The 18,504-nt window shown below is 42.5% G+C and overlaps 1 protein-coding gene across 3 annotated transcripts in view; it reads left to right on the top strand.

Annotated features, from left to right (window-relative positions):
• Positions 1-18,504, top strand: part of ahr1a (aryl hydrocarbon receptor 1a) — an 88,467-nt gene that overhangs the window by 37,199 nt on the left and 32,764 nt on the right. For 2 of the 3 annotated variants that reach the window (XM_060921790.1, XM_060921789.1), the window contains exons 3-6: positions 2,269-2,360; positions 2,545-2,634; positions 2,777-2,900; positions 6,308-6,438. In XM_060921790.1, the coding sequence (XP_060777773.1) occupies positions 2,269-2,360; positions 2,545-2,634; positions 2,777-2,900; positions 6,308-6,438 (437 nt within the window). The remainder of the gene's footprint in view (positions 1-2,268; positions 2,361-2,544; positions 2,635-2,776; positions 2,901-6,307; positions 6,439-18,504) is intronic. The other variant, XM_060921791.1, reaches the window with a different exon arrangement.

Below are 18,504 nucleotides of genomic sequence, written 5' to 3'. Positions count from 1 at the left end.
CCGCGGGATGACATCTTTAAATGCCCAAGTGTCAACAAAAACAACTCGCGAACTACTTCTGTCAAAAGCTCCCGCGCCGGTGGGTGAAAGGTCATTCAGTCTCGAGAAATCTCGCTCTACAAGTCAGCTGACCTTGTATGTAACCCATGTCAAATCTCGCGAGAGCAGCCGCGACAAGTAAACAACTAAACAACATGGCGCCTCAGTCTGGAAAACGCCAATTCGGATTGTTTTTGCACCGTCTGGCGGTGTATCTACTATGATTGGAATATTTTTGGAGCAATTATAACGTATTTGATGATCAGACAGATTGTCACGTAGTGTTGCTGGGATGTTTTCACGGAGTCGGTAAGGGGGCGCACGCCGAGAGTAATGGTGATGATACACGGGGCAACTTTTTGGGCAATGTTGCCGAGCAATGTTGCTGGGCAATTGCGTTTTGACTCTTTTCTATTGAGATTGGGCAACATTGCTTCTTTCTGAATGGTTTTGATAATCTCTGGCAACTTTTTGAGATAAGCCAATCAGAACGCGAGTATCGAGTCATGTGACCTCCGGTGAGGTTCGGATCAGAAATTTCAAACAAATATGGCGGCTGCAGTGTCAGTGGAGTGAAGAGACTCCCCATCTGTTTTTACGCCGGTAAGTTGTTATTTTAATATTCTATATGGAGGAATTTACCTCACCAAAGCTCTAAAAAACAACAGACAGCTTGATTAAATGGTCACAGCAAAAATTAAGACATCGATTTTTTTTTTTTTTATAGCTAACTGTAAACTGCCATTGCTAACTGTTGTTGTCCTGAAAAGTTGCCCTGTGTCTCACCTAGTTGCCCATTGCCAGCAACTTTGCTCGGCAACATTGCCCAAAAAGTTGCCCCGTGTATCATCACCATAAGAGGGCACAGCGTCCCTGTTCCCCCGTTTAGACGAAAGCCTGGCGATAATTATTAGCAATGGGAAACTGCATCGCGAGCCCGCGATGTGCAAATGTGAATTCCGCTAGTTGTTGAACATCCCGTAATGATAACATGGACGCGGTCTTTCCGAGTCAAACAATCGCAAATAGTGATGGAATTTCATCATAATATGAATGAATAAACATCGTTTTTCACGTAAGTTGACATATTTGGGTAGTTGCCCGATCGGGCAAGCATTTGTGAGAGTCTGGTTGTCCGAATCTATTGAATGGTTGCCCCGGGCAATCGGGCTACTGTTAATGTCGAGCCCTGAGTTTGTTATGATAGTGATGTCATCAAAATGATAAAATTTTTGTATAAATCTATATCCCATTTGGGGCAGCACGGTGGTGCAGTGGTTAGCACTGTCACCTCACAACAAGAAGGTTCTGACCTTTACGCTCATAGCTGAATACCGCCTTTCTGTGTGGAGTTTGCATGTTCCTTTGTGAGTTTCCTCTGGGTGCTCTGGTTTCCTCCCACAGTTCAGAGACATGCACATGAGGTCAACTGTCCATTTTAAATTCATCCATAGGTGTGAATGTGGTTGTTTGTCTCTGTGTTAGTCTCAGCCCTGTGGTAGATTGGTGACGGATAAGTGAAATAGATAATGAACGAATGGATATATCCCATTATGCTGTGTTCACACTTATACCGGTACGAAAGTGGTATAACTGTATCGATACAAAGTATACCGGTACAGTTTAGTGCTTCTGTCCACACTAGCGAGAAATGTTTGCAGTTTTCTTTCACGGTAGTTGAAATGCGCGTGTGCGAAATGTTTCCGTGGTTACCGAGTAACATCCTTCTGAGAATATGGCGGATGAAACAACGTGTGTGCGCTTTTTGTTGTCAATGTACAGTCTGTATTCCTGGTGGTCATTTATTCAGTCGAATCGTATAAAACGCGCGAGGCAGTTGAGAAAGAAACAAACGAATCTCCGTTCTTCACTATTTTATTCAGCGAAGACATCGATTGAGGTGTGTGACTTTACGCATGCGCATTATATTTGTATTGATACAGAGCCGCTTCATCTGTCCACACTACAGCGAAGCGCTACAGTACCGATACTGTACCGGTACGAAACCCATACATTTGTGGGTTTCGTTCTGATAGTTATACCGCTACAGTACCGGTATAGTTGCTAGTGTGGACAGGTGTTGCGGTACGAAAGTAGTTTCGTATCGGTACAAAATTGCTAGTGTGGACAGGGTATTAGAAAAGGTCCTTACCAAACTTCATTATGCTCATTAGGAAGAGCCATTGATCTGGATACTGAAGTACTCATCAACTGTGTTCTGTTTTCTAGCAGTCCTGAAAACCAGCAGCTCGAATCAACGAGCAAACAGTGACACACAAAAGCATGTTCAGGAATTGCCAGAAGGTGAACTACTGTTACAGGTAATCTGTGTCTCTGCTCAAACTAATACCTTTTGATGGCACTTTATTGCCTAATTGCTCTCATTTACAGTATAGCTCTCGTTATTATTAATATTGTTAATGTTTACCTTGCTATCAGTCACTGTACCTGTCACAGTACATATTAAAACAGACATCCATGCTCAACCTTTTTTTCTTCTTGTAGGTCATAAATGGATTTGTATTGGTGGTCACCTCTACCGGAACAGTTTTTTATGTCTCTTCAACTGTTCAGGATTATCTTGGGTTCCATCAGGTTGGCCTCAGTTATGCTCTAAAGCTCAGTTATTCTTTACTTAGTTCAGCGCATGTGTTAATGCTATCATGTCGCTTAACTGATGGATGCTATTTATTTAAGCACTTGTTTCAGTGGGTTGTGTGTATTTTCGCATTCACAGTCAGATATCGTCCATCAGAGTGTTTACGAGCTTATTCACACAGAAGACAGGGCTGAGTTTCACCGGCAACTCCACTGGGCTCTCAACCCCAGTAACCCTCCTGACACTGGGCAACTAGTGCAAAGTAAGATTAATCAGCCTTTTCACTTCATAAGTAGAAGCTGAGATCCTTTTTATACCATGAAAAAAAAACTGAGGCAAGGGACACAACTCCACTGTGTTCTCAAGGCCTCTGCATGCTCTTGCGACAAGGCTTTTGTAGACAGCTTTTCGCAGACAGTTGTAATTTATCGTTTATCGGAGTAATAGGCGTGCGCGATGTTATTCACCGCTACAACGCAAGGGGGCGCGAAGTCGCGAAATCGCTAGGAGTAGTTGGTGGGTGTGGTTAGTGGAGTGTTTATCCTCCGGTTACTTATAATGACTAGAACTGGAGTCGTATAGATGTACGTACTTCCTCACTTCCTCGATCAACCGCTCTTCGTGCTGCTCCATCTTCGCTCGTGTTTTTAAAAATGGCGGTCGTGAAAACAAACCAAACCGGGGAAGTAGGGAAGCGGAAGTGCGTGTACAGCAGATGTAGAGTGGACCAATCAGAGCCCTCTTGTCTGCGACGCTGTCTGCGAGGCTTCTGCGGTTGTCACAATTTTTGGGAGGTGCGCGCAGAGCGTCTGCGAAGGTGGGGGGGCTACGCAGACGCTATCTGCGACACTGTCTGCGAGGATTGCGTTGTCAGCATAAATTGGCCTTCAGGGGTTCTTTTTGCACTCGCAGAGCCTTTTAACTGTAAAGAAGAAATATGTTATTTACCAGCTTAAGGTCAGTCCATATTGTGAAATACTGTGACCGAGGTCTTGAAAGTACTGAGCGAGGCCCTCTGTGTCAAGGTCAGTATTCAAGGCCGAGGTGACGGTATTTCACCATACGGACCGACCTTAAGCTGGTAAATAATATATTTATTTTTTTCTTTACCAAATTCTAACAGAAAACGAGAGCGCCCGAAAGGGAAAACCGAGCCGAGCCGCCATTTTGAATCCTCATTCACGGCTGTAATGCAAATGGCTTCCTCCTCGGTATACAAGTGCACTTCCATGGCAGGAAAAAAACTACATTTTGCTGCCTATGTAGTCCCCTATTTATACAAATAGGAGTCATTCAGGATTCAGCCATGTTTTTGCTCGGCGTTAGCAACAGTTAGAGGTTTTTAGCTTTCTCCTTAAACGTTTTCTTTTATTTCTTCTTCCTCAGGGCAGTAAAACTCGCTTTCGCTGTGAACACTGTCGTTATCGCTATCCATGCTGTAAAATTAAAGGAACAGTCCACCGTACTTCCATAATGAAATATGCTCTTATCTGAATTGAGACGAGCTGCTCCGTACCTCTCCGAGCTTTGCGCAACCTCCCAGTCAGTCAGACGCAGTCAGACGCGCTGTCACTCCTGTTAGCAATGTAGCTAGGCTCAGTATGGCCAACGGTATTTTTTGGGGCTGTAGTTAGATGCGACCAAACTCTTCCGCGTTTTTCCTGTTTACATAGGTTTATATGACCAGTGATATGAAACAAGTTCAGTTACACAAATTGAAACGTAGCGATTTTCTATGCTATGGAAAGTCCGCACTATAATGACAGGCGTACTAACACCTTCTGCGCGCTTCGGCAGCGCATTGATATCTGAGCTCCGTATCAATGCGCTGCCGAAGCGCGCAGAAGGTGTTAGTACGCCTGTCATTATAGTGCGGACTTTCCATAGCATAGAAAATCGCTACGTTTCAATTTGTGTAACTGAACTTGTTTCATATCACTGGTCATATAAACCTATGTAAACAGGAAAAACGCGGAAGAGTTTGGTCGCATCTAACTACAGCCCCAAAAAATACCATTGGCCATACTGAGCCTAGCTACATTGCCAACAGGAGTGACAGCGCGTCTGACTGCGTCTGACTGACTGGGAGGTTGCGCAAAGCTCGGAGAGGTACGGAGCAGCTCGTCTCAATTCAGATAAGAGCATATTTCATTATGTAAGTACGGTGGACTGTTCCTTTAATGCTATTCTCCTGAGAAATGCTGCAAAAATTTATAAGATTTTTGATAATCTTATAAATAAATATTATAAATGTTGACAAGAAATTCTACTATGTTTGTTGTTGTGAACGAGCGAGTCGCCAGAGGTCCGTAACTGGGGTCTGTATCATGGGATACGGAGCCGCTTGCCAGCCAGTCAGAGCGCAGGATTTGATGGAAACCGCACTGCGAAAAAAATAATACCTATTATTTACCGAATCCCTGTTAAAATATCATGTTCATTATTTAAATGTATTCAGTAGGATATTGGTTAACTGTTTTTCTGAACTATCTACTCGCATAACATTTTTATTAGCATTAAATTCCAGTTTATTCATAAATTGTTTTTGAGTTATTGAGGTTTGGATTAAACCTGTTCAGTTCACATGACCAGGCATATGGGCTAATAACTCAAAAATAAATATAATTCACAATTATTCCACGAAATCGAGTTGTACATGAGCTGATATGCGCAGAGTCGGCTATGAGCCACGTACGACGAGACTGAGTGGAATAACTGTTTTATTCTATCCACATTCACTGGATTTTGAGAAACCGAGCATTTTTTTTTTTTTTTGCAAATTCGATAAATAAAAGCTTTATACAAAACGTCAGACAGAATCATTTTTGCTTAATGTAGCAATTTGTGAAAAATGCTATAATAATAATTTTTGAAAAATAAAAAAAGATGTATTCTTACCATCAAATACTTTCATTCCATATTTTGTTGCTTTTTTTTTTTTGTATTTTATTTTTGAGCAGTTTTTATTTCGTCCTCGGTTGGTTCAGCAACACGATCCGCCATTTTGTTTTTCTCTACTCATGGTATATGAGCTGATACGGTTGTTCATATCCAGTGAACGTGGCTAGAATAATAATGTTTATAATTGTGCACTGAAACTCACAGCTGTAACAAGTGAAATAAATTACTTTGCAGATTCCTTCGGGTCTCTGAACCCCACTTTGTGAACTATGGCCTTCGTGCTTTCCATAAGGGTGTGGCATAATGTTAATGTCAGCTGTGTATGCAGTTGATTTAAGTGTTTATAGCGCTTATGATTTGCTCATATGCGCTTTTTGATTGATCTTTTTGTGACGCCTCAGAGATGTAGTTACACCAAGGCAAGTGAGTTGCATCCTTCCAGGTCACTGTTTGAAATACAGTGCCAGTCCACATATTCTTTGCGAAATGGCTGATTTTCCAACCCACAAATACTGTAGTGTTGTTCGGCAGCGGACCAGAACTTGCTGACAGAAAGACCGTCTGCTGTTTTATATTTACACAGATAACAGCTGTATGCAGCTAGTGTGCATTCTGAACAGTGAACATGCATTGAATTGTGTACAGTATGTAATAAATTACCCATAGCCAGATCCTAAATAGCTTCATATTGCATTGATTAACATGTGATTGGAATATACATCAATAGCTGGTTAAACATCAAAAGCATGATGCTTTTTTTTTCTGCAGCTACCCAAACTGTACAGATACCCTGTACACATTACAACCCCGAGCAGCTACCACCAGAAAACTCTGCCTTTCTGGAACGGAATTTCACGTGCAGGTTAAGATGTCTACTGAACAACTCATCTGGCTTTCTGGTAAGTTGGAAAATGTCAGACATGAAAAGGAAGCTAAAACCACGCTCACAACCCGCCGTACGTGCTGCTACGGACGGTCTACGGTAAAAAATTTGGCAAAACCGTGCTTGAGACTTGCATGTGTTCAGCGCTGTAGAAGGTCGCAGACTGGCCGTGGAGACTTTTGGTCCTGCACATGCAAATTCTACAGGTTTTGTGAAAAATCAAGAACGCATATACTACGTACGGGACCCGTACTCGTTTTGTACGCCTGAACCAAGTCAGCAGCGCGGCTAGTAGGGGCTTTTTGCGATGACAGTAAGACGCATGAGTGACGCACGGTCATTGTACAAGTATCGTGCCTCAGAAGTACTACACCAGTACGCCACACGTGCTATTTCTGCAGCCCCCGAGACAGAAGTACGTCTCTCTTTCTACCCCTACGTGTGGCGTGCACGCAGCGTACGCGACCCGGACGCGACACGAGGGGCAAGACTCTGGGTGTATAAATTGAGAAGGAACCGATCATGTAGCGTGTAGCATTGCAGAAGATGGCTGTCGCCATACCGCCGCAATGACTGAGGGAGTTGGACCTTTATAGGCAGAAGATAGAAGCGGAGGCGCAGCACGAAGCGATATTGGCTTTGCTAATACAGGAACACCGATGTCAGGACGCAAGGCGGCAGAGGCGGTGGCCTCTGTCCCATCGTTTCCCAATCACTTCCTCTACTCTTATCCTCTGCCGAAACTTGACAAGTACTTTGCCTGTACTCCTCCCCCAAACCTTTCCCCGGGTTCACCGCGACCCTGCGGCACGGCTGCGAGCTACCAAACCCTGCGACCCGTGCGTGTCCAAAACACTTACGGCGGGTTGTGAGTGTGGCACAAGATGCTGAAAATATACAAATGAAGATCAGTTTAAAAAGTAGGAAATAGCAGTTTCTGTCCTCTGAATCATTCTTTGTCTTCCAAAACCACAAATTAGTGAGAAATGAAGCAGGCGTCCTCGGAATTAAATAGCTTCCAGAAAACTATGAATGTACCAATTAACGTCCCAGCTAATTCTTTCTTGGGAAGAAAGTTCTCCAACGTCTAAGCCTGAAGGCGTGATGCTTAAATGTGGGCTTGAGCATCACATACATATACAGACAAACTAAATCAATTTAATTCACCCCTCTAAAGGACGAGGGGACCCAAACCATTTCAGCAAAATGCTTCTTACAGCATAATATAGCCGCTGGGCTATTTTTTATTTTATTATTATTTTTAATTCTAATTTTTTCTTTAATTTGTTACACACAATGGCTGTGCGAGTGAATCAACAGAATACTTGGCGCTTTTAAAACCGTGCTTCTTAACGCAAGTGTGCTGTAACAAATGCCAGAGCTTTTATTTAGCTTACTCTGAGCTTGTTCAGCATTCTTCCTCAATACCCTCTGAGGGTTCTGACAAATCACAGACATTCACACAATATGTTTTTGCGAAATATTACAGCCCAGTCCTAATTTTAACCATCTAACATGGAAATTTCAACCCATTACACATGTGGTATGAAACTGAAAACAGTTTCTGTTAAAATTCTTTTAAGTGATAAATTGCACCAATTTACGCGTGTGTGTGTGTGTGTGTGTGTGTGTATGTATATATAAGTGTTTAGTCTACGTCTAGAGTGGTTATACTGTTTATATTGTTTGTTTTTTCAATTATTCTATTTTTATTTTTATTTATTGCATTGCCTGTTTGCACCGTGGGTCAGAGAGGACTGACATTTCATCTGTGCTGTATGTCGAGCATGTATAGCATATTTGACAATAAAGTTGACTTGACTTGAAAAAAAAAATTGCGTGTAATAATAACCTAACACGCCCTGTGATGACCTGGCGACTTGTCCAGGGTGTACCCTGCCTTTCGCCCGTAGTCAGCTGGGATAGGCTCCAGCTTGCCTGCGACCCTGTAGAACAGGATAAAGCGGCTAGAGATAATGAGATGAGATGAGAATAACCTAACACTCGGTGCCATTCTCATGGCTGGACATAAAGCCTAAACTGAGGGGTGTTTGGCCCACATCAATCTTTTATTAGCTAATATTTTCTTAAAATATATTTAATATAAGATAATATTTTTGCTACATTAAAAACGGGTACTGCTTTATACACGTTAACGTTTTTTAAATAAAAATGCACTAACTTCTTTAGCAAATTAAATCTTTGTATTAAGAGCTGTTGAATCATGTTTTATAGTAAGGGGTTGATACGAAAATTGCTTAAAGGTACAGGTTTATGTAAAAGTTTGCACGCCCCTGGCCCTGGCCAAGCTACGTATTTTGTTGATTTTTTAAGTGAAAAAAGTAAACACAACCTCTGCAGCAAACCATTAAAAAAAAACAACAAAAAAAACCCAGCATGAGCCCCGAAAGGCACATGTGTAAAGAAGAATTAGAAAGTTTCTCGTGCGCACAAGAATCTAGCTGACAGAAGCCTTTATAAACATGATGAAGTGTTCCTGACAGGAGAATGGCAATACACAGGGATAAATGCAAGAATGCGAAATATACCAGAAGACATCATAAATCAATTGACAGATGACGTGTGCACCAGATACTTGTTCCCACAAGATACTTTCTCATGCGCTGTGCAGAAGAAACTTTCAAATTCTTTACACATGTCTCTTTATGGGCTCCGTGTGAATGAACGAATGAACAGTTGCTTTATATTTGGTGAACTTTTAAAAATAGCAAAAAAGAAAACAGAAGAGGAGAGTGGGTAGACTTGGGACAGTTTGTGTTCCCATAAATTAAAGGGGAACTGAAGTCATTTTTAAACTTGCTTTATTTCTTAATTAACGCGTTATTCAATTACGTTTTCGGTTTTAGTAACCTTATATCGTGACTCGTATTGGCGTATTATATTACACTTATGGGCAATTCCAGCAAAACCATCTCATGACAACTGAAATTTCAAACTAGAAGTATCACTTAAAATACTATTTGTGGCGGCACGGTGGTGTAGTGGTTAGCGCTGTCGCCTCACAGCAAGAAGGGCCGGGTTCGAGCCCCGTGGCCGGCGAGGGCATTTCTGTGTGGAGTTTGCATGTTCTCCCCGTGTCCGCGTGGGTTTCCTCCGGGTGCTCCGGTTTCCCCCACAGTCCAAAGACATGCAGGTTAGGTTAACTGGTGACTCTAATGGCCCTTTTCCACTACCCTTTTTCAGCTCACTTCAGCCCGACACGGCTCGCGTTTCGACTACCAAAAAACAGCACGACTCAGCTCGCTTCAGCCCTGCTTAGCCCCTAAAACTCGCACCGTTTTGGAGTGGGGCCGAAGCGAGCCGAGTGAGGCTGGGGGCGTGAGGAGACACTCCCCTGTGCACTGATTGGTGGGGAGGAGTGTCCTCACATGCCCACACACGCCCCGCGAGCACGCTGGGATCTGTAAACACCGTAAACCCGGAAGAAGAATAATTACGAATTACGAGAATTTCTGAAGCCTTATGCGCCTCGCCTCATCTATACGCTCTTGCCAGTATCTGTTGGCGTTGTCGGTGACAACAAGCCACAGCACCAAGACCAGCAACACTAACGACCCCATGTCCTCCATGTTTATTGTTTACTATTCGGGTCGTGAGACTACCGCTTAAAAGCTCACTGATGTCACTGTTTGCGCTGCTTAACGACATCACGTGACGTCCACCCACTTTCGCTAACTCCACCCAATGTGTCCACCCACTTCCAGCCAGCACGGTTCAGCACGGTTGTAGTCGAAATGCAACTCCAACAGCCCCGCTCAGCTCGACTCAGCACGGCACGGCTCAGCCCAACTCAGCCGCGTTTGTAGTGGAAAAGCGGCATTTATTGACCGTAGGTGTGAATGTGAGTGTGAATGGTTGTCTGTGTCTGTGTGTCAGCCCTGTGATGACCTGGCGACTTGTCCAGGATGTACCCCGCCTTTCGCCCGTAGTCAGCTGGGATAGGCTCCAGCTTGCCTGCGACCCTGTAGAACAGGATAAAGTGGCTACAGATAATGAGATGAGATACTATTTGGTCATGTACTTTGGCTACCTAACTGTAAGGAAAATAAGGATTTCAAGCAGTTTGACTGAACTTAGGATTTGTACTACACATCCAATTTCAGCCACTGAAAAATAGCATTTTTCAACCCCAAACCACCTCTTTTCTTCCTTACACCCTTACTCTAGCCTCTAGCTTACCACAGGATTTATTGTTATTGTTTGATTGTATGAATGCCAGTGTGTAAGGAGCATCATCTAAATTTCGGAAGTAAGTATGATTTTTCTTGGGCTGGATGACCGAAATGGCGCAGTCTCTTTCCGTAACGTGAGTAACAAAAAAATTATGAACGTTTCCCTCGTTTCACACTGCTGTTAGATAGGACTGTCAGATTCCTGTATTCATCTCTTCTACCTCCACTAGTTACATTTATGAAACAAAATAAGGAAAACCCCTCATAAGCTCCGAGTGGAACTGTATCAAATTCTGTAACGTGAGTAACACACCATCACTGAGATCTAAAGACTGAAGTTTACTTTCCTGTTTGTCAGTGAGAGGGAGCAATTAGTTATTGTTCTGAGACAAAGGTGGCAGCATGTTCACCCACAGTGCAACAGGAGCTGCATGGAAGAAGCAGACCTCATGGACCTGAAGTGACCAGCCAGAAGAAGAGGGAACAGGCAACATCTTACCAAAAGCAGCGCGGAACTGCTGACCGTGGTTCTTCATCAAGTGGATTTCTCCGAGAACTACACCTGCCAAGCACAGGATGAAATATAGAGTGCCCATTGGCAACAGAGTCAGGTCAGCCTTTTTACAGCGGCATTTTGGCATTCGTAGAGGCTCCACTCGATGGTTATCACATCAGACAACCTCACCCATTCGAAGGACACAGTTATTGCCTACCTTGATCGTATTCTTGAAAGCAAACCAGACAACCTGAAAGAACTCTCAATTTGGTCTGATGGGGCACGTTCGCAGTTTAAGAACAAATACACTCTTGCAGCAGTCGCCACCCTCGAAAAGAAGCATGGCATAAAAATAACAAGGAATTTTTTTTTTTGCGACATCCCACAGTAAGGGCCCAGTTGTTGGAATAGGAGGAGCGGTGAAACGCCATGTTTGGCAGATGATGAAGACACGCAAACATCAAGTCAGTAACGCCGCATCATTCACCAGAGCAGCCCAGTCAATGTCGAATGTGGAGGTCATTGAAATGAGTCAATTGGGAAGACCAACCAAGACCTTGGCCTGGAAGACATCTTCAACAATTGCAAACCACTTCCTGGTGTTGCCGATGCCCACTGTGTCACTGTGAATGGTGAAGTTGAGATCTTCACCCTAACCAAAGAGAGAACACAAGATCCCTTGCCACTATTAGAAGATGATGACCCACAGGCTGTACCTTTCCTGGACACTGAGGACGTTCAAACCAAGCAAAAGGATATCCCAGTTGCTGAAGCTGAAGAGAAAAGGTCGCAAAATATCACAGAAAGAGGCAGTCCAACACCAGTCTTGGTCTCAGATGATCAACAGGGTGAAACTTCACACGAGTCCACGGATTCCCGAGATCGTGAAGTTGATTACACAGAAACTCCACTGGAAGAAACTACTCACAGCTTAGAAGCAACTCAAAACAACAAGGAAGAAAAGATCGAACTCCAGGCATACCATCCTGTTTATTTCAGCAATGCATTCTACATTGGTAAGGCAGTGGAAAAACGAGGCAATGGGATGCACTTCAAATTCCTGCAGTCCATTGGTGCATCCCAGTTTCGATGGCCAAAGAATTCAAGGTCTGATCGAGAACAAGAAACAATATCTGAGTTGGAAAGGATCTTCCATGGTCCTTGTCTGCCTGGTAGGACATGATCCCTTCTCCACTGATGAAAGAGTGCTGAAAGAAATACGACAGAAATGCAGGGTGTCCGCGGATCCTTAAAAAGTCTGAAAAAGTCTGATATACAGTATATGGCGTTTAAGGCCTTAAATAGCCTTATATTTTGCTAATATTTCGAAGTGTGGCATTAATTTTCATATGGGTGGCATTAAATTTCATCGGGGCACAAAAATATATGTTTGTACATTTTTTTTTTCCGTGCTAACGTTGTTCAAACAGCGCACGTCAATGTGTAACAAGAAGATGGCAAAAAGACCGCTCTATACCTAAAAGTACAGGCGTCACACAACACTTAGGGGGCAGTGTTTTCCTTATAGTGTTGTGGGAAAAGATGAAGAAGTGGTTTCTTTAGCGTGGCAGACATGTAGGATGGGGAAGTGTAAGTTTAGGGACAAGTGGCTTGAGGACCAGAAATATAGCGGTTGGTTGTCAAAAGCAACGTCCGAAAATGAAGCTCGGTGTAAACTCTGCAAGAAAGACATAAAGTTCAATGGAACAATGGGCTCTACTGCCCTTGACGCTCACATGAAAGGAGAAAAGCATAAATGCTTTGCCGCCAGTCAGGTAACAACAGTTCCCATGCAGATGTTTGCAGCACCGGTTGCAAACGTTAGCGCAAAGCCCACTTTCCCTTCGGTGCCTACTTCTCCCAGCACAAGTGCCTTCGGTGCTTTCGCCTCGACCGCTACACTTAAGGCTGAAATACTGTGGGTTCTGCAAACGATTGACCGACACCACTCCTACAATTCAAACAAAGACTTGGGCACCGTCTTCAGGGCAATGTTCCCTGATTCTGAATATGCAAAATCGTTTACTTGTGGGAAAGACAAGATTCTGTTCGTAAACTGGAGATGCACTGATTAAAATATAAATATGCTTTGACCATAATAGCCTAGAGTCTGATTTTTTAAAATATTTTTCCCCGCGGTAGTAGTCTTATTTTTTATTCTCACAGGTCTTAAAATGGCCTTAAAAAGTATTATTTTTGGTTATCAGAAATGTGCAGATACCCTGAAATGGCAGGAACTCCGAAAGAAACTGCACTCAGCATAAAATATTGGACACTCGTGTATAAGTTACAGGTGATAACAGTGTTCTATAGGTTCTATAGTTTGTAGTGCCATGGGTGAAGGATGAATGTTTGAAAGATCGAGGGGGAGGGAGCAGTCTCCTGTGAAATATATCCAGCAGAAATACCAGGAACCTAGAAAGAATATTGGACCTTTATTAGTCACCGCCAGTGATGACGACAGTGTTCTGAAGTTGTCATTGCCATGGGTGAAGGACGAATGTGTGATTGGGGGGCGGGAGTCAACTCTGAGTATCATCACTCTACTTGTAGTACTGCAAATGTAATCATTTATATCACTCTTTAGAATTGATATCCTAGGGAATGAGGTTTCAATGCATGTGTTCTTCCATTGTACCTGTAACGTGAGTAATGTAACGTGAGTAACGTAATGTGAGTAACGTGACCTTTTTTTCTCTGTTTGTAGAGATAATAGTTCATTAACCTATGCCAATTGCTTTGTTCTCTTAAGTTTAGTAATAAAAGTTCAAAATATTATCAATCATTTTGCTGTGTCTTTTCTAGTTTAGCGAGATATTGAAAGCAAATTTAGCGTAAAAAACACCATGAGATTTTTGCATAATGTGAGTAATGCTGACAAAAGTCAGCCTGGAAGAACCATTCAGCAGAATTTTTCTAATGTTGTTATATGTGGACCTTCATGGTGAAAAAATAAGTGTTTAGTCCATTCACAAAATAGGGAGACACCTTTATTCAAGAGTCCCGTGCTTTAAATGTAACGTGAGTAATGCTGGAATTGCCCTTATCAGTCTTTTCGGTTTTTAGCCATGTTGAATGTACAACCCCGATTCCAAAAAAGTTGGGACAAAGTACAAATTGTAAATAAAAACGGAATGCAATGATGTGGAAGTTTCAAAATTCCATATTTTATTCAGAATAAAACATAGATGACATATCAACTTTTTAAACTGAGAAAATGTATCATTTAAAGAGAAAAATGAGGTGATTTTAAATTTCATGACAACAACACATCTCAAAGTTGGGACAAGGCCATGTTTCCCACTGTGAGACATCCCCTTTTCTCTTTACAACAGTCTGTAAACGTCTGGGGACTGAGGAGACAAGTTGCTCAAGTTTAGGGATAGGAATGTTAACCCATTCTTGTCTAATGTAGGATTCTAGTTGCTCAACTGTCTTAGGTCTTTTTTGTCGTATCTTCCGTTTTATGATGCGCCAAATGTTTTCTATGGGTGAAAGATCTGGACTGCAGGCTGGCCAGTTCAGTACCCGGACCCTTCTTCTACACAGCCATGATGCTGTAATTGATGCAGTATGTGGTTTGGCATTGTCATGTTGGAAAATGCAAGGTCTTCCCTGAAAGAGACGTCGTCTGGATGGGAGCATATGTTGCTCTAGAACCTGGATATACCTTTCAGCATTGATGGTGTCTTTCCAGATGTGTGAGCTGCCCATGCCACACGCACTAATGCAACCCCATACCATCAGAGATGCAGGCTTCTGAACTGAGCGCTGATAACAACTTGGGTCGTCCTTCTCCTCTTTAGTCCGAATGACACGGCGTCCCTGATTTCCATAAAGAACTTCAAATTTTGATTCGTCTGACCACAGAACAGTTTTCCACTTTGCCACAGTCCATTTTAAATGAGCCTTGGCCCAGAGAAGACGTCTGCGCTTCTGGATCATGTTTCGATACGGCTTCTTCTTTGAACTATAGAGTTTTAGCTGGCAACGGCGGATGGCACGGTGAATTGTGTTCACAGATAATGTTCTCTGGAAATATTCCTGAGCCCATTTTGTGATTTCCAATACAGAAGCATGCCTGTATGTGATGCAGTGCTGTCTAAGGTCTCAAAGATCACGGGCAGCCAGTATGGTTTTCCGGCCTTGACCCTTATGCACAGAGATTCTTCCAGATTCTCTGAATCTTTTGATGATATTATGCACTGTAGATGATGGTATGTTCAAACTCTTTGCAATTGTACACTGTCGAACTCCTTTCTGATATTGCTCCACTATTTGTCGGTGCAGAATTAGGGGGATTGGTGATCCTCTTCCCATCTTTACTTCTGAGAGCCGCTGCCACTCCAAGATGCTCTTTTTATACCCAGTCATGTTAATGACCTATTGCCAATTGACCTAATGAGTTGCAGTTTGGTCCTCCAGCTGTTCCTTTTTTGTACCTTTAACTTTTCCAGCCTCTTATTGCCCCCGTCCCAACTTTTTTGAAATGTGTTGCTGTCATGAAATTTCAAAATGTCTCACTTTCGACATTTGATATGTTGTCTATGATCTACTGTGAATACAATATCAGTTTTTGAGATTTGTAAATTATTGCATTCCGTTTTTATTTACAATTTGTACTTTGTCCCAACTTTTTTGGAATCGGGGTTGTAGTTCGTTTGGTCCACGGCAGGCGTCGCTTATCCGCGCAGTCTTCATGTGCGAGACTTCAAACGTGAAGTGTTGGCGCCGCCATTTTGAAAACTGTTTACACAGCAGCTAGATTGCCATATCATTCCTATGCACCTGAGCTCAATTAAGGAACTATGCGTTTGCCTATTTAAGGACTGTGCCGATGCATTTGCATCGTGAAGTATTACGATACGCATTACCAAGCTTTTCTACCCGTTGTCTTGATTTCCTGTTTCTTGTTCTTGTCCTCGTTTAGCCTTTCATGTCCTGTTTGCGCCTCGACCGACCCTTCTGCCTGTATTCTTGTTTTTGATCTAGCCTGCCATTTTGGATTGTTTGCCTGTGTGTATATTGTCTCACTGTATATATATATATATTCTGCACTTTATTAAACTGTATACTTCTGTACATGCATCCGCCTCCCTCGCGTACATGACATGGAGATTATTCCATACGACTTCGAAATAACGTGGAGTAGAGAAGCGTCGGAAAGATGACAGGATAAGGACAAGTCCGTCATGCTGGTATTTACGTCATTACTGTCGCACAATTAAAACATGCCAGATCAGGCGGCTGGTAGGTTTTCAAAATAATAAATACATGCATGTACAGTGGTGCTTGAAAGTTTGTGAACCTTTTAGAATTTTCTATATTTCTGCATAAATATGACCTAAAACATCATCAGATTTTCACACAAGTCCTAAAAGTAGAGAAAGAGAACCCAGTTAAACAAATGAGACAAAAATATTATACTTGGTCTTTTATTTATTGAGGAAAATGATCCAATATTACATATCTGTGAGTGGCAAAAGTATGTGAACCTCTAGGATTAGCAGTTAATTTGAAGGTGAAATTAGAGTCAGGTGTTTTCAATCAATGGGATGACAATCAGGTGTGAGTGGGCACCCTGTTTTATTTAAAGAACAGGGATCTATCAAAGTCTGATCTTCACAACACATGTTTGTGGAAGCGTATCATGACAAGAACAAATGAGATTTCTGAGGACCTCAGAAAAAGCGTTGTTGATGCTCATCAGGCTGGAAAAGGTTACAAAACCATCTATAAAGAGTTTGGGCTCCACCAATCCACAGTCAGACAGATTGTGTACAAATGGAGGAAATTCAAGACCATTGTTACCCTCCCCAGGAGTGGTTGACCAACAAAGATCACTCCAAGAGCAAGGCGTGTAATAGTTGGCGAGGTCACAAAGGAGCCCAGGGTAACTTCTAAGCAACTGAAGGCCTCTCTCACATTGGCTAATGTTAATGTTCATGAGTCCACCATCAGGAGAACACTGAACAACAATGGTGTGCATGGCAGGGTTGCAAGGAGAAAGCCACTGCTCTCCAAAAAGAACATTGCTGCTCGTCTGCAGTTTGCTAAAGATCACGTGTACAAGCCAGAAGGCTTTTGGAAAAATGTTTTGTGGACGGATGAGACCAAAATAGAACTTTTTGGTTTAAATGAAAAGTGTTATGTTTGGAGAAAGGAAAACACTGCATTCCAGCATAAGAACCTTATCCCATCTGTGAAACATGGTGGTGGTAGTATCACGGTTTGGGCCTGTTTTGCTGCATCTGGGCCAGAACGGCTTGCCATCATTGATGGAACAATGAGTTCTGAATTATACCAGCGAATTCAAAAGGAAAATGTCAGAACATCTGCCCATGAACTGAATCTCAAGAGAAGGTGGGTCATGCAGCAAGACAACGACCCTCAGCACACAAGTCGTTCGACCAAAGAATGGTTAAAGAAGAATAAAGTTAATGTTTTGGAATGGCCAAGTCAAAGTCCTGACCTTAATCCAATCGAAATGTTGTGGAAGGACCTGAAGCGAGCAGTTCATGTGAGGAAACCCACCAACATCCCAGAGTTGAAGCTGTTCTGTACGGAGTAACGGGCTAAAATTCCTCCAAGCCGGTGTGCAGGACTGATCAACAGTTACCGCAAACGTTTAGTTGCAGTTATTGCTGTACAAGGGGGTCACACCAGATACTGAAAGCAAAGGGTCACATACTTTTGCCGCTCACAGATATGTAATATTGGATCATTTTCCTCAATAAATAAATGACCAAGTATAATATTTTTGTCTCATTTGTTTAACTGGGTTCTCTTTATCTACTTTTAGGACTTGTGTGAAAATCTGATGATGTTTTAGGTCATATTTATGCAGAAATATAGACAATTCTAAAGGGTTCACAAACTTTCAAGCACCACTGTATTTTTGTGATAAATAGATATTCTACTGAGCGCATTTCCCACATAATCCTCACTAAGGTTTCGGACAGCACTACAAAATGAGGTCCGCACTATATAGTGAGTAGGGAGCTATTTCGGACACAGGGAAAACTTCCGGCTTGATTACATCAGCATTCGAAAGAGGGCGCGTGCGTCTTTTGACAACGTTGGCAGATGTTGGTGACTTTGATTTCCGCTGTACATTTTACTTCCGTCCTACGATGTCTCGCACAGGTCTCAGCGAATCTTGTTTACGAGACTCATAACATGCTATAGCAGTGACAAAATAGCTGTCAGAAATGCATTCCTATATTTAATAAAATGAGAGAAATAGAATTTTGATGATAAATTTGTCTTCAGTTCCCCTTTAATTTCAAACAGTCAGGTTTTAGATGACATCAGAAGTTAGATGTTGCCCCTGAGAGTAACCGACTTCCTTTGGAGCCACGAAGCTGGACACTGCAGTAAGGTCTGTGCAGTT

This window comes from Neoarius graeffei, chromosome 5 (genome assembly GCF_027579695.1).
Source record: "Neoarius graeffei isolate fNeoGra1 chromosome 5, fNeoGra1.pri, whole genome shotgun sequence".
NCBI lineage: Eukaryota > Metazoa > Chordata > Actinopteri > Siluriformes > Ariidae > Neoarius > Neoarius graeffei.
The sequence above is the reverse complement of the archived record's forward strand: the minus strand, read 5'-3'. Positions and strand labels throughout refer to the sequence as shown.